Genomic DNA, 25,577 nt, shown 5'->3' on the forward strand with positions numbered 1-25,577 from the left:
TGTATGAAGTGACTTATCATATATTTAGTAAGTCCTGTATAGTTTAAGTATTTCAATGCAAATATGTACAACCTGAAAATATTCCTTTATATGTTTAGTATCCTTACACTACTCTTCACATATCAGATTTTTTAAATGTTTGTATTTCTTGACACATATCTGTTCAATTTTGCAAAGGCAAGTGGACTTTCTACATGGCAGACTTGGTTAACAGTTTTCATGTGCCTCAATATTTGAATTGTCTCACTTAGATACACAGATTTGCTTATCTAGTCAGTAAAATGCTGACTGTTGTATATCATATCTGGAAATGGGGCCATTAACACCTTCTAACAGTTGCTGTAGCCTTTAATACAGAAGCCCTTCCAAAATGACAAAAGAATGTAGTGATAAACAAAGACAATTTAACTTGAACAGAAATTCAGAGTTCTTAAAAAGCAAGTAAGCTGGAACATAAAAAGTTCCATTTAAACATAAGAAACAACTATTTCACTGTGAGAGTGAGGGAGCCCTGGCACAGGCTGCCCAGGGAGGGTGTAGAGTCTCCTTCCTTGGAGGTTTTCAAGACCCGCCTGGACATGTTCCTATGAGACCTGATCTAGGTGAACCTGCTTCTGCAGGGGGGTTGGACTAGATGATCTCTGAAGGTCCCTTCCAACCCTACCATTCTATGATTCTGTGATCAGTGTTGCTTCTATTCCTGATGATTTGTTACTTAGGGTAGTACTGAGTGGAAGTAGTAGCTCTTTGCTTTTTGGACTTTTTGCAATCTGAAAAGTCAATTGAGCAGTAGCTGAGCAGACAACAAAACCCTGCTTCTAGTCAACAATCAGGTTGGGTTTATATGACAAAGCATTTGCTTCTCTGATGCTCTGAACTTTTGCCGAAAACAAAATGGAGTTCTTGGGATCGCAAAGGTTGTCTGGAAGATATTAAATCTACGTAAACAAAGGAAGGAACTTTGAGGTGCTTAGATCCTATGATAATTGGATGCAGGATGAAGTACTTACCTGGGTAATGGTATCAAACCGAGCCTGAAGACAGCCTGAAACAATGGCTTGAAGCAGTTCCTGCTAATTTGAAAGAAATGTCAACTTTGAAGATGAATGAGAATGTTGCCAATGGTGTTAGTTACTTCACTGCCAAAAAGGAGGTGAATGATCATGCTAGGACAACATATTCTTCGTACTTCCTCATTTAGCAATAGGATCAAAACAAATTCCATGTTTGGGATCTGAATAAAAATTATGTTAAGACGTTCTTCAGCTTCATATCCAAGAGTGGGATTAACTTCATCAAATTTTAGGTGCCTAGCGTTCTTGCTTCTACAGCTAAGCTAATCATCTGGGCTCCTTTAATCTCATCATAAATGCTGGTATTTAATTTGTTTCCCAGAATTCCCTATAGCCTTGTACTAATGCTATGTAGATGAGCACCTCTGATCAGATGTTCACAGTGTAGACAGTGACAAGGTAGGCGGTAGACAAGAGGAATCCTACACTCAATGCCTGTCATCAGAAACTTAGCTTTGTGCAATGGGAGCTGTGCAGGGGGCAGAGAGCCTTTACGGTTAACGACTATCACTTTCCTTCACTTGGCTACCTTTATGACTTGCAGTTATATGTTAACCGTATGTGTCCCAGATAACAGCCTGACAAGTCTCATTTATGTCTTGTTGAAGAAAAAAACTAAACCCAAATTCAATTTGTAGAGGAGCCTAAAAGAGCAAGATGCTAAGAGAAGTCTGGAAGTCTATGTTTTAAATAAACATAGGAGTGGGAATCAGACCTGTTTCTTACCCTCAGCTTCACTGTTAGACATTTAGGCTACTCTCCTTCCCTCTCTGGTTCTGCTCGCTCTTTCTCTTTTGAAAAGATAAAATAGAAAATTCTCTAGCTATTTGTGAAGTAGGAGGGAATATATATCTTGACAACTAATAGCACTTTAGGAACCTTTTACTGTAGGTACCACCATATGCTAAAACTAAGGTTAGACGCTCTCCAGAGTAAACAAGCAAAATCTGTGCTTTGAAAATGTGACTCATTTACTTCAGCAGTGAGCTGCAATCCCTGTACTTCACAGTACTCAGCTGGAGCCCTGTCTGAAACATCAGTAGAATATCCTGTCTGGCTGCGAGATGCATAAACACTGCTTACTGAATGGGACTTAATCTGATATTGATCTTCATGCACTTGGCGACACCATATGTTTTTGTGTTTTAATGGTTATCCTGTTTATCTCATCTTTCTGACTTAAGGCCAAATCCTTCTGTTGAATAGGTGCATTATTAATCCTAGCTGAAAATTAAACAACAAAAAGGCTTAATCATTAAGAGCGTGCATTAGTCTATGTGGTCACAAAATTTTGTGTTTGCCTCGTCTCTTCTGTATAAAAGGCCAGCTTTCTTGGGTTTGCAGCATCTCTTGTACTGCTTCCAGCAAATTTGTGACAAAGTTGGGCATTTAGTAAAAGGACTTTTTTTTTTACTCTAGATAACATAAGATGACCCTTTTCACTGATTATGGTACAAAATCTAATTGGATCATCAGAGAAGGAAGAACTAAACTCTCCGAACAGATACCTTTTGAGCTCGGTATCCTGTCCACTTTACCTTTGCAGAATATTTCATAATTTTGAAATGTTCTACAAGTAAAATGGTTTGTGGATAAAGCTGTCGTGGTCTGTTGCTAACGGCATACTCCAGTTACATAGGTAAATCGCTTTTAAGGCGTTTGGCAATCGAAACATTCCTTATGGTCCAAGAAAATGCTGCATGTGAGAGCTACTGAAGTATTGGTCTGTTTTCATAGGCAGCTGGCTAGAACTTCAATTAGGGTTGCAGAGGATGCCATTTCCTGGTCTATAGCTTTTGAGAGTCTACAAATGACAGAGTGAATTCCTCCTTTGGTACTTGCATTTTATACATTGATCCTAAAACAGGCGTAAGCTAAGTAATGCTACAGCAGATTTCTGTTGCAAGCATGTCTTTTGCATGCATGATTGCTGTTGATTGATCAGCTGCAGGGCATTAATGAAACATGTAAAATAAGTAAATGACTATAAACAGGAACAAAAGCAAGGTGTTTCTCGCATCACTTTTATCAGCTTACTCATTCTTAGTTGATGTTTTCACTCAACTCTGTTTTGGTGATGGTTTTGTGATTTTTCTTCCCCTTGCTCATAAGAATTTAGCATAAATAGATACAGTTACCAGTATACAAACCTGCAATCTCTCTGTTTTCACCTTTTTTATGGCAATTCTCTCATGGCTATCTTCCTTCTTTTTCCCCTTTCTCTTTTAAAGTATTTTTCTTATGCTCATTCAGGGCTCAAATAACAGAGCTATAGAGCATCTTTCCTTTTACATATCTTCCCATAGTTGGCTTTTTGTTTTAATTTCAAATAGTCTTTTTAAAAAAAATTTCTTTCATAGCAAGAATTTCAATGCCAGTGCCTTCATTATGAATTATTTGGATTACAAATACTTCAGAAAACAAACTAAAGTCAAACCTGCTCACATTCTGTTCGCAAAATACATTTCCTATGGAATGTGGAGATTGAAAATTATCTGAGCATAGAGAGTAAGTCTTTATTGTTCTTGTTCTTGGGAACTACTAGGGAAATAGCTGAGATCTCAAGAGACCTCTTTTGAAAGGGCAGAGTCTTAGTGCTTGGACATGAGCAGCCAAAGAGCAAAGAGGTACAAAGTTTCCCTAGATGTCTGCTTGAGGCCTGAAAAGGAAGGCCACATGTGCCCTGATTCTTTTATATACATACTCTTTTGGGTGGTTTTTTTGAGTTTAGATAAATAGCAATAGGTCAATAATATACTGAATACTGAGGGAACATGTAGAATAGTTACAGCCATCAAATTTATTAAGATTTTATGTAGTGGAGAATCAGATTTTGTGACTCTATTTGCAGCAACTAGAGGAGAAAATGAAGAGAGTTATTTCTTACTAATTGGGAGATAAGAAACATTTATGAACTGGAAAATAGAATCTATTTTAAAAAAAAGTCCAGAGGTAGAAGTTACACACCATATGTTCACAGTGGTGGTTGTTTTTTTGTTTTTTATTTAAAGACATGTCCTTTATCTTAAAAAGAGGGGGGAAGGCAGGGAAAGCCATTACAGTGGTTATGGGAAATAGGGAAATGAAACTGCAATATGTAAATATTATATTGAAAAACATGCAGAGGAGGAATTAGTCTTGTGCCTAACTGGGCACTGTCCAAAGCAGAAAAAAATATACGGTGCTTCCCTCAAGCTGATTTGACCACCTATCATACAGTTCGTAGGCTCCCCATCCAGGGAGGTGAAGCAATGTGAGGGGTCTAGCTAAGTCAGAGACGTATTTAAATGATTGCAGAACTAGGCCCCTTCTGGTCAGTGGTAATAAGATCCAATCTTGGATTTTGTCCTTGTTTATTCCTATGCAATCAAAAGTTGAATGAAGTTAATCATTGCTGACAAATGTAATGAAGATTGAATCTAGTTCCAAAAAAGGTTCACTCTGTCGTAACTGTTGAAAAATGTTATATCATGGTGGGCAAAGTTTGATTTATTGTAAGAAAGCTCAATAGATTTGTACGACAGCCTCTGGACAAAGACTGGCTGGGGAATGTGAAGTGTTAATTTTTGCATGTTAAGTTGTTTACGCAATATTCCAAGAGTATTTAAGGTTATGACAGGCTTGGGGTTCTTCATAAGCATTAAAACCTGTTCCTCAGGGGGAACAGATGTGTTTTTCAATGGTCAGCCAAAAGTTCTCTCTGTGCTTTGACAATTATTATGCATTGCATACAGGTATATTGTGTTTTGTTACGGGCTTCTTTTTCCCTGTATTCTACTGCTGTTGTATTAATTCTAAAAGTCAGGCATTTGTAAAGCTGACACACTTTCAGTGTGCATTTTAATACTTGGTTTTCATTACATCATTATACGGTTTTCTTTCTTTAGCTACTACTTTTTAAGCAGCGAGTGAGTAATTTGTGCTTTATTTTGGACTAAGTTTTGTTTCCTCATGTGGCCAGTGGTAGGTAGGCAGGAAAAGATGATTCAGGATCAAAAAAATGGAGGAAGAGGCTTTTAAGTGGCAGGCAAGGAAGTTGGGTGGTACAACTGATACGGCAGCAGCAGCAGCCCAGGCTCTGAGGGAAGGATGGAGAAGGATGAAGTATCCAGATTTAGTCTGTTGACTTACTGTCAAGAAGATCCTCTTCCTCATCAGGCCCAAACTGCTTAACACATAAGTAGCTGCCAAATATACAAACAGATGTGCTGTTGAAAATTCGGAAGCAGTATCTCCCATCAAAAAAAAAAAAAAGCTTGTCATTTAACATTCCTGACCTCAGCTTTCCCTGTCCTCTCACTTTTCTGGCTGTGGGGAAGAAAGGTTAGGAACTGGTGTCTCTATGCAAGGGGGAAACATTTCATTAGGTGTGCAAATGCAGTATTTTTTCTTGAAGACAACGGGTGAGAAACGGTTTCACCACGATCACCCCTGGCAAGATGCTAAGAGTGGCGCAATGGGAGGTGGAGAGCTGTCCCTGAGAGGAGCTCCCTGCGGACGGCGGGTGGCCTGAGGGCCTTGGAGCGGTGAGCCTCCAAACCGGGGAACTCCGAACCCGGGCCCTCCCTCCCTCCCTTCCCAGAGGGAGATTTCGTCGGGGCTGAGAGAGCGCCGGTCAGGGCCGAGCAGCGGCCGTGAGGGAAGAGCAACAGCCGCCAATGTAGGAGGGCCGGGCCGAGTTGGGGCGGGAGGCGCGGAGCGGCGTTTGGGGCTCAGCGTTTTGGGGCGGTTTTCCTTTGCTTGGTTGTTGTCAGCAAACCGCCAGGAAGCGACTTTTAGGCTTTTCTCTCCGTTCCCGGCTGTCCATAAAAGGGTTAGCCGCACCAGGACACTGCAGGGCGTTAACTGCCCTGCCTCATGGGGAACTAACTCTGGCCAGGGAGCGCGGCCAGGGGCTTGTTTACCACTCTCGCCGCCGGGTCTGGCGAGGGCGACGTGCGGTACCTGTGTGTGGAGACTTGAGGCGCTCGCCGCCCGCCCAGAGCGAGCGGCGGCCGTTAGCCGTTGACTTTCAGCCTCGCGACTCACCCCGCCCCCGCTTCCCCGCCCCGACCGGTGGCGGCGGCGGCGGCGAGGGGCCGCCGCACGAGCGCTTATCGCCGTCGCTGACACGCCGCGGCCACGCCCCACCTCCTCGGCTGAAGAGGCAGAGCGGAGGGCGGGCGGAAAGGGGGGGTGGGGGTGAAGGGGAGCGTGGCTTCGTCTCTCCCTTCCCCTGCACACCCCCCGCCTCCCCCCCGCCTCCCTTCCCTCAGCCAATCGGCGCGGAGGAAAACCCTCGTGCCGCTGACGCCCCCACGGGAGCCCCCCTTTTAAAATAAAGCGGCGGCGACGGGTCACCCCCACGGCGCGCGGCGCGGCGGGAAGCAAGGGGGGAGCGTGTGTGTGGGGCGCCCGGGCGGGGCGGCCTCGCTCGCTCACAGACAGATAGACAGCCACAGTACTGCAGGATGCCCGCGGCTCCTCCGCCGAGGGGCTGAGGCGTGCGAGGGCCGGGAGGTCGCGAGGAGAGGGAGGAAGGCAGGAGCGGCGCTTGGGGAGGGTCTGGTGCCCGCTCCGCGGTGCGGCTGAGGATGGCGCCAGTGAGTGAGCAACTGGCACCGCAGGGCGCGGGGGACCCCACCGCCGCCCCCCTGCCCGGCCCGGCAGTGGTGGAGCCGGAGCCGCGGCGGGAGAACGGCAGCGAGTGTTGCCCCTTGAGCGGCAGCCCGGCCGCGCCGAGCGGCGAGAACGGGGCCCAGCCCCGGGCAGCTCCGGAGGCCCCCGGGAACGCGGGCAGCCCCGGGAACGCGGCGCCTGAGCCCCCCGAGGGCGGCTGGGGCTGGGTGGTGATGTTGGCCGCCATGTGGTGCAACGGCGCCGTCTTCGGCATTCAGAACTCCTGTGGAGTCCTCTTCGTCTCCATGCTCGAGCTCTTCGGCGGCAGCAAGGACGAGCAGATGGTGTTCAAAACAGGTGAGGGGCGGCGAGGGAAGGGGTCTGTCCCGGGCCTTGCTGAGCCCCGGCCCGAGCGGAGAAGGTGCTGCCGCTCGTAGCTCTGGCTGTCAGTGTCCGTGCCCCGCGGGGCTGTCGGGGCCGGCCCGCAGCGTGGCTGCCGCCCGTCCCGCCTCTTCGTCCACGGGCGGTGAGACCCCTCGGGGCAGGCGGGCAAGCGGGAGGCTCGGGCCGGAGCTAGTCCCGCCGCAAGCACGTGGGGCTGGGCTGCGGGACTCTGAAATGCTCATTTTACTGAGGCGAGGAGAAGCTGATCTCTCTGCGGGGGCTTGTGATCACAGCCAAGCTCCAGAGGCAGCGCTCGGAGCCGCGAGCTCTTGGGACATCGATGGGGGGAAGCTGCAGGGAGAGAAGCAGGTGTACTCAGTCTCCTTTCATAGCGGCATTTTTAGGCATCTGTCATCGTGCATTATGGGGAAAAATGCGTACTCTCAGTCCCAGAAAGTTTTATCCCCCCACTCCCATTAGCCTAATGATGAGTCTAAATGATTAATGAACTTTATGGTATAGTGGCACTTGAAATACGTCAAGAATGGGCTTACAAGTTGCCAAAACCAGCATTTTGATGTGCTGAGTTATGGCTGTAACCAATATCTTAGCATCTCAAAACTCAACCGTAAAGTTAATGGTGTTTACTAAACTCTAAAGGCATAACAGTGCTATTGCAATCAAATCTACACTCTACTGTTACTGACCTAAATCATTCTAGACACATAAGTATCAATTAATTCAAAGGTGAGTATATGTTCTATTTAATTTATGTAAGTTGTCTTTGAAAATTACCTTGTGCTTTGACATTGTAGGTTAAGGCAGTATTTGGCTCTCAGGGGAATAACAATAATTACAATAATTTATAATAGTAAAAAATATACAGTTGGCTTATCTGAGATGTAGCTTATACATTAAAATATTAAAAACAAATATGGAAAAACTCTCCATTGTCTTTTATGGATTTGTTCCTTACTAAAAAAGCTGTTCCAGTAACATAGCCCTTCAGAGATGCAAAAGCCTTCTAGGAAACTTTCTTAGTACGACGTGATGGTGCAGACCTTTGAAAGACTTTTGACGTTTATGTCTCCATTAATATCAGGATAAGTAGGCCTACAGTTGACATCTGGGAGACAAAAGAAGCTAATTTTTCTTCTCTGATTTAACAACTATTTTTTTTTTAGAAATCTGAAGTATACCACCAGGGCAGGTATTTTGACTGAAGTGAGAAAGCTGTAAAGCTGTGGTGGAGCATGAAGTAATGCACTTGCCAGTGTCTGAACTGTTTGTATAAGGTGTGTTTCTTGGTGTTTCTTGAGCTAGAAAGTGTGCCTATACATCAAGTGTGGCAGCACCCCATTCCTAGATGGGAAATGCACAGGTACAGGAGTGTAATTGCATTTTCTGAGGATCTGGTCCTCTAGTAAGGAACTCTTGAAAGAGTCTTCTTGTACTTTAAAAAAAAAATAATTACTTTTAAGGCGATAGTGCAGGGGTCAAAATAATCAACAAGAGGAGGATTGAAATTATTATCTCTTACCTTCCAGAAGAGTAATTGCACGACTGGTGTTTAAGTGAGATGAGATTGAGGGTGTGCTCCACCCATGTTTTTGAAAATTTGCAGAAAAGAGTGGGGGGAAAAAATAGAAGCTCACTTTGGAGTCTAGTTGTTTTACATTCTGCTTAAAAGGGCACAGAGTCCTGAGTCCTGGATGCACCCAGCATCTCTGGATTACTTTAAAAATTATATATTTTATTTAAAAAAAAGTGCTACAGCTGCATTTTGTTTTTCTTTGTCATGTGCTCTAGTTTGAGTAATGCAGAAGATGCTTGTTCTGCTTTTTAAAATCCAAATGGGTTTAAGCTGGGGAAATACCATGAGATAGCTGCCTTGACTAGATGACTTATTTTCAGTCCTCCTTCACGTGAACACATAGAAGTGCCTCCTGTAAACAGCAGAACACAAAAAGTTGTTCTTCCTTTTAGTACTTGAAACTACTCTTAGTGGGTCTGGCCACCATAAGGGCTAAGCAGCAGCTGTCAAACAGAACTTTTTATTCCTTAATGTTGAAGTTGATTGCCTAGAAATTGATCATTATTTTTTATTATGGAGAAGACAGGACAAGGAGTGACTCAAAACAAATTCTGATACAATATTTAGCTTGCAATAAAGGTGAGTGTGATCAGAAACGTCAAATTGCGCCTAGTGTTGCTTTTACTGAACACTGATGGATTAAATGACATACTGTAGAAAGAATGATTAATAGGATAAAGTCAGTATGATTTCAGTGTTAGAGAAAACTCCAGCCTGATCATTCCCATGGTATTGATTATAGTACTTAATCTAGTTAGTCTCTTTTGTTCAGACAGATTGCAACTCAAAACTGTCACTGGAAAGTGAGTTTGAGTCAGGTGTAATGAATTTGAAAATTGAGGTCTGTATTGAAAGTTTTCCTCCTATGTGGATTTGCTTTGGAATACAAACTGTAGTATTCTAATCCTTCTGGAAAAATAAAAAGTCTTTAAAATCTGCAATGCTGTTTTTTTGAGAGGCTTGAATATCCCAGACAATCTCCTAGGACTCCAGGTGTCAGTGGAATCTTGCAGTTGGTCCAGAGTACCACAGAGTTCAAGGGGTTTTTTTTGTTTGTTTGTTTGCTTTTGAACTACAGGATTATTTACCTGTTACTAGAAGCATATGTGTTGCTACAGGTGCTTTTATGCCTGTTGTTTGGGATCAGCCAGTGGTTGTCTCTTGACTGATGTTTTCCTCCAAAAGAGGAATTAAGCAGACTATAGTGGATGTTATTTTTGTTATATCTTAATAACACTTTAAAATATCTTAATTGATGCCTATTTCTGTGTAGGGCAACATGAGAGGGAACTAAATAACTGTACTATGTGCGATTTTTTGTTATTTTTAGTAGATAGATGGATATTTACTATAATTAGATGACTGTTGAAGAAACTTGTGAACCCTCTGTAAGCCCCAGCATAAGCACTTCTAAATCTTGCAGCAATGTTAATTGTGTTACTCATCTTATTTATCCAGTACTGACACTGCATTCTGAGGCAGCGTTGCCCCAGGATTTTTGGTTCTTTCCACTTGCCTGTACTTTTGGCTTCTTCCACTCTTTATCTGCAAGGTAGAGTCACTTCTGCCGCCCACCCCCCATTTTGCCTTTAGTAGAATCTGTTATCATAGTGGGTTATAGAGAGTTCATAAATTTCTTCAAGGGTCATTAATTCTAATTTTGAACATACGTAGTATGCAATATTTTGGTATTCGTACTAGTAAAAAAAACTGCTTTTGTGGTGCACTATATAAATGTTTCCATGTGCAGTCATTTTTTTTGTTCAAAAAGCTAATGGATGCGTGAGTAGAGAAGAGGAGAAGCCCCCAGCACAAGTGTAAAACTACTGGAAAGGTGCGTCTGAAGCCTCAGGAAGATACTCGTTTCATTGTTTATAGTCCATTGTATGGGAAGAGAAAGTTGGATGGAAGAACACAATGTTGATGGCGGAGGCTCTTAGCCCTTGGCAGTGGGACAGACGTAGTAGGCCTCTAGCATTCAAATGCTGCTGTGGTCTAATCAGGCTTGAAGTTAAAGGATTGGAGCCCAGGGCCAGTCCAGGTTCTGTTGAGTTCCTCTCCCTGTTGGTGTTGGCACAGGGGGACTGGGAGCACTGAGCCAGCTATCATATTCTCTGTCAGAGGTCTGATATTAGCCTCATTTAGATCTGTGTTGGGCTCTCTTGATAGATATCTCTACTTACATAGGTTTTGGTGTGTCCATATACACATACCTATTTTCAAAAGGCAAATAAATACAAAGATACTTGTGGCAACAGAGATGAAAATACTGAGTTTTACTTAGAAGAAATTAAGATTAAAATACTAGTTCTACTAGTTTATTTACTCCTCGTTCTGTGATTTACAGTGCTACTTCTGTAATGCCACTGGATTCTTTTCTGTGTAGTTCGTCTTCACTTGTACAAATAGCCTGGCACAGGGAGGATGTACACTGTTGTTACTGTTCAGCATCCTCACGTTTGTTTTATGTTGGCAAGTGCTACTAGAAGTCAGTACATCAGCTGGCCTGAGCTGGTTATTCCTGTGCTTGTGTGTGTCTACTTGACTTTTTCAGGTACAGCCTGGGGTGCTGTATCTGGACATCAGCATGATTGGTAATTAATTGACCTGGCTTAACAGCATCAACGCTTTCAGGACTTTTGGAGCTGGATTGCTGCAGGTTTGATAGGGCAGGGATGATAATTCAGCTTTTGCTGTCAGATCCAGGCCATTACTTGAGTACTGTCAAAATAATGTTGGATGGCCACAAAGATTTACAAGTTTTGGGAACAACTGAACTGCTACCATTTTGCTTAGTTTTGATGAGCAGGGCTGGCTTTTGAATGTAAAAGGACAGTTTGAATTCTTTTCCTTTGCCCCTTCCTGAGTCTTGCTATCTTCCTGAGTTTTGCTTCAGAGATAAAAACATCATCAGCAGTCTTCTTGTCATTCAAGATCTTGTTCGGCAACTGTCCTTCAGAACCCCACTTTCAACTTTGTGTGGTTTCCACTAAGCTGGGAAGCTTGGCAAGATGCAACTATGTCATGTGGCTTATGAGAGAACAGTAGATTTCTTTTTTCTCTATTTTTAAGAAGAAAGAAGTAAAATTTGGAACACAGAAGTTATCAGAGCACACAATTTTAATGTGTGCAAGATACAAGAAAGCACACTGTTATGTAACACTTTGAATAAGGATTATGTTGCAATGAAGGATGGAGTTCCACAAAAATTCAGACTGATGGGCATCGATGCTGCTGTAGTGTGCCTTCCTTCCCATGTGTGTGCAACCACTGAAACCAGCACAGGGAATCGGCAACAGGAGCAGATTGTCCAAAGACTAACCTGATGTAAAAGTAACAATATATTTTATTCAGAAGTAATAATATTTTTGTACTCTCTTGACCTGGCTTTGTGAGTAGAAATATGTATTTAAAAGCAGACTCTGGAATAGTTGAAATTGACTTGGTAAAACTGGGAAGCTGAAGGTCGTTTCTTTGGTATGTCTGTCTCTAGGACAGAGTAGTTACTACCACTGCACTTTATGCCCAGACACATACAGATATATCTTTATGCTGCCAGACCTGGAGCATCTTTCTTGTACCCTTGATAGGGAATTTGCAGACTGGTTGAGTAGTCTGTGCCTGCTAGTTAGACTGTCTTTTTGTGGTTTTCCTCTTCTTGGAGTTCACACTGGTTAGATCTTTGTCACAGCTGCAGATTGACTTGCAACAAGTTGCTTAGTTGGGGAGAATAATGTATCTGAAAGATAGTACTTCAGTTTTGTGGGGATAGATGTCCCTATGAAATTCTGAAGATGACTGGCCGTTGTCACCACTCTGCATTAAATGCACATGCCTTAAGTGGTGAGTTTGTGTGCTGCCTTTCAGACAAAAATATATCCTCTAAAATCTCCTTTAACCAAAGCCGCCTACATACTAGGGTTTTACTGCACTTTATTCATGATGAGAAGAGTTGGATGAAAGCAAAATGCCATTGAATGTCCTGCAGAGTAATTTTCTGTTAGTGTAACTTTATCAATAAAGGTGTTCTCTTGAAGCTTTTACATTGGTACAACACTAAAAAGATAAATGTAGTTTGGTGCCTCCTTGTAGCAGTGATAACGTACTTGCATGCATCCAAGCAATGAGAAAGTTTTTCAACATGAGATTAAAATAGTTTAAAATATATTTTAAAAAGATTAAGTGAAAATGTTAAAGCAAAACTTTTTTTTTTTTTGCTCGTTTTTCATTCATAAGAGAAATGCTTTGTTTGCTGGTTCTTAAGATAGTGTTAAAACTCTGTGTTTTCCAGTCTCATCTTTAAATGTCAATTTCTAAAGCGTGCATAGAAATTCCTTTTAATGAGTATTCTCATTTCAAAACCAAGTATGCAGTGGTATGTTGTGGCTAGACTGTTCTGCAGGTGGGTGAATACTTTCCAAGTAGCAGAAGAAACTTTTTTGTTCTTCATTTTGAAGATACTTTACCTAGATGGCTTGCTGGTCTGTCATCTGCCACTGCTTTCCAGCAAAGTGGCTTGAAACTGTGTCCGTGTGTATATATATTCATGCATGTCTTTCCTTGTGTTTTTTCCATGGGTAAATCTTTCAAGTCTTCATAGTGTTGTTTTGTGTGGAACGTTTTTCATGCTCTTGGTTAATGTTATTTCTTTGTCGTCTTCTCTGATGCTTCTATAACTGTCTGTAATACAGAGAAGAAAGAGATTGTGTGTCATCATGTAACCTAATGGGTTTTTTTGCTGCTTTTTATTAGTACCTGCATTCAGTGGAGTTTAATTGTATTGGAAGTTTTCCAGTGTGTGTTGCTCCTTACTCTTCAACTTGTCTTGTTAAATTAATTCCGGTAGTCAGTTCAAGGTCATATTCATCCCTTTTGGCTGCCATTCTTTGAGATTCCTCAGATACTTTCTGATTTTTGAGTTGGCCTAAATAACTGCATTCTAAAGAAGTTAGCAAAATGTATATGTTTGCTAATAAACTCTCTTCTTAAGCTTTGCAAGGCATACCAGTGTTTAGTGCTGTTGGCCTATCTGTAAAGATGATTGCATCTTTTAACTTAGTCTGCTTTGCCTCCAGACACTTTAAAGTTTCCTGATAATATGATAACATTTTAGGGACATGGCTTAGCGGTGGGCTTGGCAGTGTGAGGTTAGTGGTTGGACTTGATGATCCTAAAGGTCTTTTCCTAAACCAATAACACTGCTGTGTTTGGCTGCCTTCTCTGTGCTGTTAGATCTGTACTCTAAGCCAACCCCTTTCATAATGTTGAAGGTTCAACAGTCTTGTGAATTTCAGTATTTAGTGTTTTCTAAACTTTTATATAGATATTTCTATTTGAAGAGTCACAGGCAGATAACCTTAACTGAGAAACTGGTGGCAGTTCAAGTTTAACTGTAGAATTGCTATACATTGGGAAACTATCCTAATCTGTATTTCAGTTCCTCATTTCTAGATTTATGGATTAATTTGTTACTATTAAGAAAACATTTGGGAATAAGCATTTCATCAGTCACATGAAAGCATTTTTAGTTTACCAAATGTTAAGAAAATTAACATGAGAACGACTTGGACATGTTGGAAGGAGTCCAGAGGAGGACCATGCAGATGATCAGAGGGCTGGAACACCTGTCCTAGGAAGACAGGCTGAGAGACTGGGAGTTGCTCAGCCTGGAGAAGAAACATCTCTGGAGAGATCTTAGAGCAGCCTTCCAGTACTTAAAGGGGCCTACAGGAAAGCTGGGGAGGGAATTTTGGCACGAGCATGTAGTGATAGGACAAGGGGTAATGGCTTTAAATTGAAAAAGGGTAGATTTAGATCAGATATTAGGAAGTTCTTCCCTGTGAGAGTGGTGAGGCACTGCAACAGGTTGCCCAAAGATGTTGAGGATGCCCCAGCCCTGGAAGTGTTGAAGGCCAGGTTGGATGGGACTCTGAGCAACCTGGTCGACTGGAAAATGTTCCCACCATGGAGGTTGGAACTAGGGGATCTTCAAGGTCCCTGCCAACCCAAGCCATTCTATGATTCTATGAAAATTTTGTTGTTGGAACTCTTGATGCTCTCTAGACTCTTAAGCAAAATGTATGTAGAAAAAGATTCCATTTACTGTTCAGATATACTTATATAAATCTTTGTCTGGATTTTTAAGACAGTTTTTTGTAACATCATCACTGGGTCGAGCCTTATATGAGTGCGCAACCGTCTGGCTAGATGAGGGGAGAGCAGTGGATGTCATCTGCCTTGACTTCAGCAAGGCCCTTGACATCATCTCCCATAACATCCTCATCAGAAAGCTCAGGCAGTGTGGCTTGGATGAGTGGACGGTGAGGTGGATGGAGAGCTGGCTGAATGACAGAGCCCAGAGGGTGGTGATCAATGGAGCTGAGTCAAATTGGAGATCTGTGGGCAGCACGGTTCCACAGGGATTGGTTCTGGGGCCAGTCTTGTTCAACATTTTCATCAACAAACCGGATGAGGGGACAGAGTGTACCCTCAGCAAGTTGGCTGATGACATCAAACTGGGAGTACTGGCTAATTCCCCAGAAGCCTGTGTTGCCATTCAGTGGGATCTTGACCGGCTTGAGAGATGGGCAGAGAGGAACCTCATGAGGTTCAACAAGGACAAGTGCAGAGTCCTGCATCTGGGAAGGAACAACCCCACACACCAGTACATGTTGGGGGTCGAACTGCTGAAGAGCAGCTCAGCAGAGAGAGACCTGGGAGTCCTGATTGATAATAAGCTAAATATGAGCCAGCAATGTGCCCTTGTGGCCAAGAAGACCAATGGCATCCTGGGATGCATCAAGAAGAATGTGGCCAGCAGGTCAAAGGAGGTTCTTCTCCCCCTCTACTCTGCCCTGGTGAGGCCTCATCTGGAGTTCTGTGTCCAGTTCTGGGCTCCCCAGCTCAGGAGGGACATGGAACTGCTGGAGAGAGTCCAGCGCAGGGCCACCAAGGTGATCAAGGGACTGAAGCATCTTCCTTATGAGGAAAGGCTGGAAGACCTGGAGCTGTTCAGCCTGGAGAAGAGGAGACAGAAGTACTTAGAAGTACTTACATCTTTTAAATACTTCTAAGTATTTATGTCAAGAGGATGAGGCCAGTGACAGGACAAGGGGTAACAAGCACAAGCTGGAACACAAGAATGTGAGAAGAAACTCTTTCCTCTGAGGGTGAGGGAGCCCTGACACAGGCTGCTCAGGGGGGATGTGGAGTCTCCTTCTCTGGAGATTTTCAGAACTTGCCTGTATGTATTCCTTTGTTCCTTGATCTAGGTGGACCTGCTTGAGCAGGGGAGTTGGACTTAAGATGATCTTTAGAGGTCACTTCCAACCACTACCATTCTGTGATTCTAAGAGAAGGGCTTGTTGGTCTGAATTATGGATAAAAGCTTTTATTAGAATCCTGCACTTCAAAATTCATGCTTTGAAATGAGAGGAATATTCTTAAGATTCTAACTTACATTGCTCTATGTCGCTAAGAAACAAAAAGAATTTTCAATAAACATTGATGCTTAGCAAATAATTGTCCATTAAAAATTGCTTCTGCTGTGTGAACTACAAAGAAAGAGAGATACTGAAAACTTGCATCCAAGCTGATTTAGCACTGAAAATACAACTGCTTTATTCTAAAATACTCATTGTGGCAGAAGGGATCACATAGTTCTTTCCTGTGTCTTCCACATTTTGTAGTGTTTTGTTTTGTGAACACATAGTTAATGCAGCCTCAGACTATGTACAGGAAGGATAATTCTATGAGAACATTCCCTCGTGATCTTACATTATCTGTTTTACTTCCATGAATGTAATTTATTACAATAATAGCAGCTCTGCTTTATATCTCACCACTACTTTTCATGGGAACTGGGTAGAAATGTTCTACTAACTAAGTTTAAGTAGCAGCCTTTTAGCAAGGATGGAACCAATTTAAAAATCATCGGTTCCCACACACAGGAAGAGATTGCTGGAATGTTGAGCCCAGCCTCTTGCTTTTATCAGCACCATATCTAAAAACCCATGGAACATGGTTTCCCTTAGCCGGTGGATTGTACTTGGAGTGCAAGTTTTAAAGCAACTTTCTTGTTGCCTTTTTGCAGCAATAAGCAGAAGTAGTGAATTTTTTGGCTGTCTTCTGCAGTGGACTTTGTTTGACACTTTGCTTTGTACTTTATGTATATGTTCAAAGTACCTCGGAATAGTTTTGCATTTTTAAAGAACATACATGTATGAGGAATAATAAGTAATTGAAAACATGCTAGCTATAAATTTAATTCTCTTATCCTCTTGGAAATGACTTGTTAAATGGGCAGTAAGGATTGTCTTCTGGCTTACAGTCAGGGTTTTAGCCTTTCTTTTTTTTTTTTTTCCAAGATATTAAGGTTCCAAATAGAAAATGCATCGGGTAAGTACCCTAAAAGTCTTTTTGTTCCATTGGAAAGTATGTTGATACCACAGTTGACAGATGTAAAAAATATTTAATAATTAATAATCTAGTCTATCAATGCTTTAACTCTGAGCAAGGATGAAACTCTATGGCAGAATGTCCTAAAAAACCTGATCTTTAAGCTTTCTGTTTTTGTAGTCTGGAAGGAATGAACAGTCCTTTCTTTCGGAACAAAACACAGCTTTGATAGTTGCCAGTTTGTTATACTATGTTCAGGAACTGTGTTCTTGGGTACAAAGTAGGAAAGTTACTCTTGAAAAAAAACCAAAACCCAAACCAAACCCCACATTTAACTGTAACATAAAAAAGGGATTCCTCTAATTAGAGAAGTTCTAGTTTAAACTTTTACTGTATTGCACTGAATGCTTAAGAGCCAAAGAATTCAAGAAGAAAACAGAAAGTTGGTACACACTAAAATGAACTTCACTGGATGTTATAGATAGACCATATCTTTGGAGGTTTTTTGTCTGTGCTGTCTCTGGTATCAGCACTCCAGAGCCCCCTGTTGTCCTTGGACTGACTAGTGTGGCTGTCTTGTTTGTCTTCTATACCCAGGCATGCACTCTTGTGATGTCTTCTAAGGAGCTGCTTTGCCCTAGATTAGAGTCTGGTTGACTGCTAAGTAAACAGTATACAGAATGTACAGTTGAACAACAAGGACACTGGTGTAAACCAGAAACCAATCTGGCCTGTATCTCCTGTCAAAAGAATGAGAAGTATTGAGTGTTCTTGGGCCACACAGCCAGGCCTTACTTGAACAGCAAGCTGATCCTGTGTTGCAGTTAAAGATGCAGGAGAACATTCTGAGGTTGGAATAATCTCAGTGGGTTACATTGGTGAGACTGGAAGCCTGCTAGTTGTTAGTTTTCTCTATGTTTAGTGACTACTACAGTAATTTCAAAGTTATTTGAACTGGTTGATGACATCAGCTGCTATAGAATACTGCTTATTTTTTGAGAGGTAAAAGTGAGTAATGGTACTTCACCTAAGATGCTGTTAACCTCAAAGCAAATGAGACTGAAACTGGAGAATGAAAACTATGGTGTATATTTTGGACATGTCAGTGACATATGTGTCATGGTTCAAAGCAACAACATTCTCAGAAAGTTGATGTAGTGTTGCTAGATACCATTTTTTTTCAAATATTAAATGTATAATTTATAGTATGACTTTTGGGTTCTACTTCAGTTCATTTGTAAAAATACTGCCTGTGGTCCCTCAAGTTGTTTTAAGTTGTCATGTGTGTGACAAAACTGAAGGTATGTACTTTCAAGAAAATATTCATGGTTTTGGCGTGTAGAAGTGAATTTGAAATTGCCCTTTCTTCAAAACCCAACACTGCATTCCAAACTTGAAAGAAATTAGAACTCTCAGTTTATAATTTCTGACACTGCTGGGTGCAGGCAGTGATCTAGAAAATTAAATCAACACTAGGAAGTCTTCTGGAAGCTTAAATAAATTGTGCAAGCTTGAGATGTATTTTCTAATCCTATCAGAGTAACCCCATATTTTACAAATCGAAGCATGGGGTATTAACAGCTTTTTACACCTCTGTACATATTGAAGTCTTTTGTTCATAGTACAGCAGTTTAATGAACATTTAGTTTCATGCAGTGAAACCAGTGACCCTTGAAGGTGTTGGGGGGATGAGTACAGAATTGGGTAGCTTACTGGGAAGGCTGGAGTACAGCTGCCTGAAATCGGAATGGACAATGTTAGTCTTTGTATGCATAGTTAGAAGTTCAATCAGTGTGACCCAGTTCTGGTGTTCCGAATTTTTATTGCTTTTTCTAACATTAGGCAAATAAAATTGTATGTTGCATGCAATCCATTCTGCCTCAGAGTTGCAAAACTGATTTGCCTATGTAAGTGTTGTCAAGAAATGTGACAGAGAGCTTTTCTAAGCTTCTAATTTCAAATAGTGTTAATCCTGAAATTAACCCTATTCAGTGCATTTGCTTTTCAGACAGTATTAATCTTTTGTACATGTGGCATCCTGGAGTGTATTAGAAGGGCTGTGGGCAGTAGGTCAAGAGAGGATCTCCTCTCCCTTCACTCTGGCCTCATGAGACCACCTCGGGGAATATTCTGTCCAGTTCTGGGCCCCTCAGTTCAAGAAGGACAGGGAACTGCTGGAGAGAGTTCAGCACAGGACCACAAAGATGATGGAGTGGAGCATCTCTCTTTTGACGAAAGGCTGGGGGAACTGGCACTCTTTAGCTTGGAGAAGATTCATTAGTGAGACTCATTGAGGGTGACCTTATTAATGTTTACAAATATGTAAAAGGTGGGTGTCAGGAGGGTGGAGCCAGGCTGTTCTCAGTGATGCCCAATGATAGGACAAGGGGCAATGGGTAGAAGCTGGAACATAAGAGGTTCCAAAGAAATATAAGGAAGGATTTCTACACTGTGAGGGTGATGGAGCACTGGAACAGGCTGCCCAGATGGATTGTGGAGTCTCCTTCCCTGGAAACATTCAAAACCCACCTGGACGAGTTCCTGTGTGACCTACTCTACGTGGTCCTGCTCTGGCACGGGGGTTGCATTAGATGGTCTTTCAAGGTCCCTTCCAATCCTTTAAGATTCTGTGATTCTGTAAAACAGAACACATTTAATTTCATATTAATATGTGTTACATGATACAAATTCAATCTCTATATCAAGGTCTGTGACAAAACAACTGTATACTGTATTAATACTTTAAAAAAAAAATCTGATCCTGTACTATTTCAGCAATTGATCAACATATATTAAAATACTTTGCAAATAACCTATCTGTATTTATTAAAGATAATTGTATTGGGAAAATACAGGTAGTGACAGACAATTACTCTGATGCTTGTTCTTTGGAATAGTCATAGCTGCCTCTGAGCAGCTGAGATTTTTCCTGTTTTATGAGGTATCCCACCTACCAGTCTTCTAAGTACATATTTTCCTGATCAGAGTAGGTAAATATGGTACTATGAACAGTAAATTTAAAAGTCAGGTAAAAAATTGTGTAATATCTTTAAGACTGCCTACAACTGGACCTATGTGGCTGTTTCAGAGTTTCAAACGTGAGATCATTCCTGTAAGTTTCAAGTGAAGGATACAATTAATTTCAGGATGAAAATTTGCTACAAGTTCTATATTGCCTTCTGAAGGTGATAAATCATAGCATTTTGTTTGTGAGCAGTGTGGGTTCTGAGGAAACTGAGTGCTTGTTCTTTGGGTTGGGAACTCAGCCTGAGAAATTGCTGATCTGTTTACTGTGCAGAAGATGTTGGTATTACAAACACTATTCTTAGATGGAAAGCCTTTAATTGTTTTTAATCAAGACATTATTTTTGAAAAAGGGTTAGAGCTCTGTTTTTCTTGAGCATTTGCTCTGTAGAGTGGTGCGTGAACTATTCTGTTGTTTCTCTTCAACTTATTTCTGTTTTTCTGAAAGAGAACAATTTCTGTGACAGATACCACAGCTTTGGCATAATGGCTTAAAACTTGGTCACCACTTATTTTTTGTGTGTTAAGCTAAAATCTGAAATAGAAGAGGCTCAATGGACTTAAGCAGGTAATTTAAAGTTGATCATATTTATCCTTAGAAATGGCTAGTAACAGTAATGTGGACAAGTTGACTGGTTTGTGAATCTCTGGTGTGATTGTAGCTGACTAGTAGATTTTTTGCATCTTCTCAGAAATTGTCGTGGTTTTTTTTCCTTTTAAATGCTAGGTGTTGCCCACACCTTTTTTTTCTTTTTAGCACTCAACCCTGTGTTCTAAACCAGGGATGATTCTGATAAAATACATTGTTAATATACTTAAGAAGCAACCCCAAGAATATTTCCTGTTCTGGAGCTTAGGATGCATCTCAGACTTCTGCTACATATGCTGCGTAGTAGATAGGTTTCATGGTTAATTTTATACATCTGTGACTATATGACATAAAGCCCACAAGCACTTCAACTAGAGGAAGGGCAGAGGTTGCTCTCTTACAACCTCTCTATCTTGTATATATCTTATCTGTTTCCTAATAGGCTATAGACCCTCACTGCTACTGTTTTAGCAGAGGCAATGCATCTGCTATGTACCTTTTCTTAACTTTAAATGTAATGATAGAAGAATCGTAAGGGCCATTAATTCCTTTTGTCTTGGGCTCCCCACGCCATTACCAGAGCTACACCCCATCTTTGTGCGAAACTCAAAGCTTGGGAGTGTGATGAGTTAAGTCTTGACACTAAGAGTGAGACTGCATATTTAATAAAATTATTTATTTTCTTTACTAAATGACTGTAGGGGCTAACCTTTTAGTGAAGTGTTGAGTGTAGCTTTCTATAACACAAAGACACAGAGGAATGGGGTTAAGGGTTTGTGATTGGGGGAGTGCATGAATGTTTAGTGGGAGACTTCAGAGGTGGCTAGAGAATAACTTGGCAGTGTTTACACAAAGATAGTCGAGGAGAGGAAAGTTTGGGACTAGTGTAAATGCAGAGGAAGGAAGAAGGAGCCTCCACCAATTGTTAAGGGCTGGTGAACTGGAGATCAAAGGTAAAATCAATCTGTTAATTTTCAAGGCAGGACATGTCTTGTTAAGCTACTCTCTAGTGAAAAGTCTGCATCAAGACAGAGTTATTTACTTGATTATATAAGCTCTTATCTCCCGAATTGATTTGTGCTGCTTCCGATTACAGCTATGCTTTGCTGTTGGCATTGTCATTGGCTTCATCAGTTACTTTTTGCCTTTAGATATTCTCTCCAAATTTTATGAGGTAGTTTCATAGTAATAAGGTCATTTTCTATGTGAAATTGGTTTAGCTTAGGCCCTGGACCTTTGAAGTTCTGTAACCAATGAGTTTCAGTTTAGTAGGACATGACAAACGTTTTGTGGTAGAAAACAGTACTGTAGTATTTTAAAAGCTAGTCTGTTCTTATGCTTATCTCCAATTTAAGGAGTATCGGTTTGAAGTTGCATTTTTGCCCTCAGTTATTTCTGGCAAGTGCTGAAACCATAAATAGGTAAGCTATATATAGTTGTTCTCCTCCTTGCCTTTCTTTTTCCTGTTTTTATCTGGGTCAGTAAGGAACTATTGAAGCAAATGTTTGAGAGTTTTGTTGTATTCTGACAAGCATGATAAGTACTGAAGTGCAATACAACTTTCCTAAATGGCACTGGTGTCAATCATTCACAGAACTGCAGAATCACAGAATCTTAAAGGGTGGGAAGGGACCTTGAAAGACCATCTAGTGCAAACTCCCCTGCCAGAGCAGGAGCACCTAGAGTAGGTCACACAGGAACTCTTCCAGGTGGGTTTTGAATGTCTCCAGAGAAGGAGACTCCACAACCCATCTGGGCAGCCTGTTCCAGTGCCCCATCACCCTCACAGTGAATAAGTTTTTCCTTATATTTCTTTGGAATCTCTTATGTTCCAGCTTATACCTGTTGCTGGACCAGTAATGTGTATTTTGCATTTATCAGTGTGTTTTCTTTTGTCTTGCTCTGCTTCTCTGTTTATCTGTGTTGACATGTTGGATTTCAGGAATGTTTAGACAGTAATGCAAAATGTGCAAGAGTAATGTTAGATGAGGAGAGAACTGGCAAGGTATTGGATTCAACTTGCAGATTATAGTAGATGGAGGTCTAGTTAGTACATCTAGTGGAATCTGGAGATTTACTTGTCTGGCCGTATGCAGGCTTCAACTTTTTGGTGGGCTAGCTGTGCTGACTAGATCTCCACTGACTCTAGTGGAAGTTCTGACTCCTCATTCACACAAACACCTACCACTGAGTGCTTCAACATGGGAATCGACTCCAACTACAGATGTTTTGTATTGACCTTGAACATTTTGTTTTTCTTGGTAGGCATGACAAAAAATACTGTCATACACTTGTATGTGCCACATCTGTACTGCCTCACTCTGACATTATCCACGCCAGTGCCTTCTCGTTAGTGATCATATTTATAAACCCAGGTAGCTGGATCTATAGGGGTTTTATTGTCCAAGTTATATTCCCTTTTCAAGGCTTTTGAGAGCCTCATAAAATTGGTACAGAAAATAATGCCCCATAGACCTGTTGGATGCCCTGATGTTGTATGTAGATACTAATTTAGTTTTATCTGCTGAACCATTTTCCACGTCATGTTGTATGAGTTTCAACCTCTCATTGCTCCATAACTTATTTCATGAGCACATGGAAAACATGCTGATGCCAAGTTGGTGGCCAGTGCCTTTGTATGCATCTGTTTGCTCAGAAGTAAAGGTGAATTTGTCTTGTTGAAATGCATACATTTGTTTTTATAGCTTTCAACAGTTACTTTATAATTGTAGAGACTGCATTTTTTCAGCCATTTCCAAGTATGAGGCAGTTAAAGGCAGCTTTCCCAGGCGTGATTTTGACCAATGGTTTGCTGAAGTCCAAAGTTAAGCTACACAGAAGAAAATAATACATGTGAATGTGCTGAGGAAGTTGAAGTAGTTTACCTGCCAACACTGGTAGACTTCTAAAGTGTGTTCTCAGAGGCAAGATGTAGCTGCTCAGTGTAATGATTTAAAAAAAAAAAAGTAGTGTTTTTTTTGCCCCCTTCTGACTTTCCTATTTCTAGTTTTCATCTTGACAGGATGATAGAGCCCCTGGCATACATGGAGGCCAGTCAGTACCAGTCAGTTATGTCCTGCCCCTGGGAGGGGGAATTCCTGTGAAGCCTTACATTTGGTAGGAGCTGGAAACGGAAAATTGCTTCCTCTCTGAAGCAGTATGTTGCTTCTCTGAAAGCTGTCATGGCAGGCCATAATGTTTTGCCAAAGTATTAGGGAGATGCCAGTTGCTACCTGCCAGTCAACTTTTTTTTTTTATTTTAAAGTGTTGGCTGGGCTAATCTGCTATTTGAGACTTTTGGTCATGTGTTAATTATATCTTATGAAGATGGCCAATTACTTATAAATGAGGTTTGTAAGTCTAATAATTGGATGACTAGGATTTAGCTGTATATATATGAGCAAGTAAAAGTGGAAGCCGTCTGGTAATGTTTAATTATTCTAAAGGGAAATGCTTAAGAGAACATTGTAGCAAATAAAACTTGAAAGGATTCAGCTATAATATATAATTTGTAGATACTTTTGGGTTATGTTACTACTATAGGTTAGATGGAACAACAGTCAAAAAATGGAATCTGAAAGCTTACATTTTGTATGCTGATCTCTTGATGTAAAAAATCCTGATTATGACCACATTGATACTCATGTTTACATCTGCTGAACGTATATTAGATATTCAAGTGTTTATTCTTTGTTTATATCATTTTTTTTAACTTGAGCATTGTACTTTTTTTTTTTTTTTGTAATGCTTTCAGTTTCTCTGAAAATAGAGCAATTGCTGTGAAAATAGATTGTTGGAATAGCATGCTGCCTGGCTTTTGCTGAAACAGGTGTAGGCAACCAGTGGAACTCCCAAGGCTCTGCATGCAAATGAGGGGCCACTTCTTTCTTAACATTTATTGTCTGGGCAGCATCTGTAAAGGTCAGTGCTGCTCTATTAGAAAATGGCTTGAAGGTCTTTTGTTTCTGAAATTGTTCCCTCTTCATCTAAAGTAAGACTGTTATCTAGACAAATCCTCTCAAGATTTTGTTTTGTTGATCTTCAGCAGCGAGATGTAAGGTCTCTGATGTCCTGTATGTATTAGCTCACTAGTTTCTACAGTTTCTCTAGCAAGTTGTTTGCAACCATTTGCTTTTCCGACCTCTCAAAGAGAAAAATGGAATTATTCTTCTGTTATTTGACTAATTTTATTATTCTTCTTACTACATTTATTTTTACATTCCTCCTATTAAATGATGTAAAATATTCTTCATTTTTAATCTGGAAAAGGGAAATGTAAAAGTAACACTTAATCCAATTAATGTATTTTCCTGCTCTGATTCATTGTGATGACTTTGAGCATCTGGTAGTAACTGAGCATGAGCTGCTTAAGGTCACAGAAACCAGTTCCCATTATTTCTGCTCATTGAAGGGAATAAAAGAATTCCCAGACACTAAGCTTTCGGATAATTGCTTGCTGAGCAGGAGATCTTAGCTCTTAAAGAAATTAGTTTTGTAAGTTTATAGAACTGTCAGAACTAGTGAGCTATTTAGAAAGGTATGAATGAACAGAAGCTGAGCCTTCACTTTTTATTCCTAACTATTGCTGTTGAACCTTGCAGTACACATAGTATGTGGAGGTAGATACTATAATTTTCCTTGTGAGTTATACTAAAACTTTAACTAAAACTAAAGTTTGAACTGGAGATTGAAATTTCTGTCACTGTTTGCAGCAGTACAGAGTTAGGACGTGTGTGGCATAAGATATGGTATGTATTGCTGTTTTGAGTGACCAAACCATTTTGAATTTGAAGTAACTTACTCATTTTGGGTTGGTTTTCTAATTTGGACACAGTAGAAGGCGTGTGCTTTTTAAGCTCTTAAACAATTTACCCTTTGGCATTATGTTATGTGTGTCATTTTTCAGTTTTCCTTTATT

At 41.0% G+C, this 25,577-nt stretch overlaps 1 protein-coding gene across 1 annotated transcript in view; it reads left to right on the forward strand.

The window, feature by feature from the left end:
• Positions 1-6,228: 6,228 nt before the first annotated feature.
• The window catches only part of SLC16A10 (solute carrier family 16 member 10), a 78,544-nt gene continuing 59,195 nt past the window's right edge, over positions 6,229-25,577 (forward strand). The window contains exon 1 of the mRNA XM_061990511.1: positions 6,229-7,028. Within this exon, the coding sequence (XP_061846495.1) occupies positions 6,647-7,028 (382 nt within the window). The 5' untranslated portion in view covers positions 6,229-6,646. The remainder of the gene's footprint in view (positions 7,029-25,577) is intronic.

This window comes from Colius striatus, chromosome 2, assembly GCF_028858725.1.
Source record: "Colius striatus isolate bColStr4 chromosome 2, bColStr4.1.hap1, whole genome shotgun sequence".
Taxonomy (NCBI): Eukaryota; Metazoa; Chordata; class Aves; order Coliiformes; family Coliidae; genus Colius; species Colius striatus.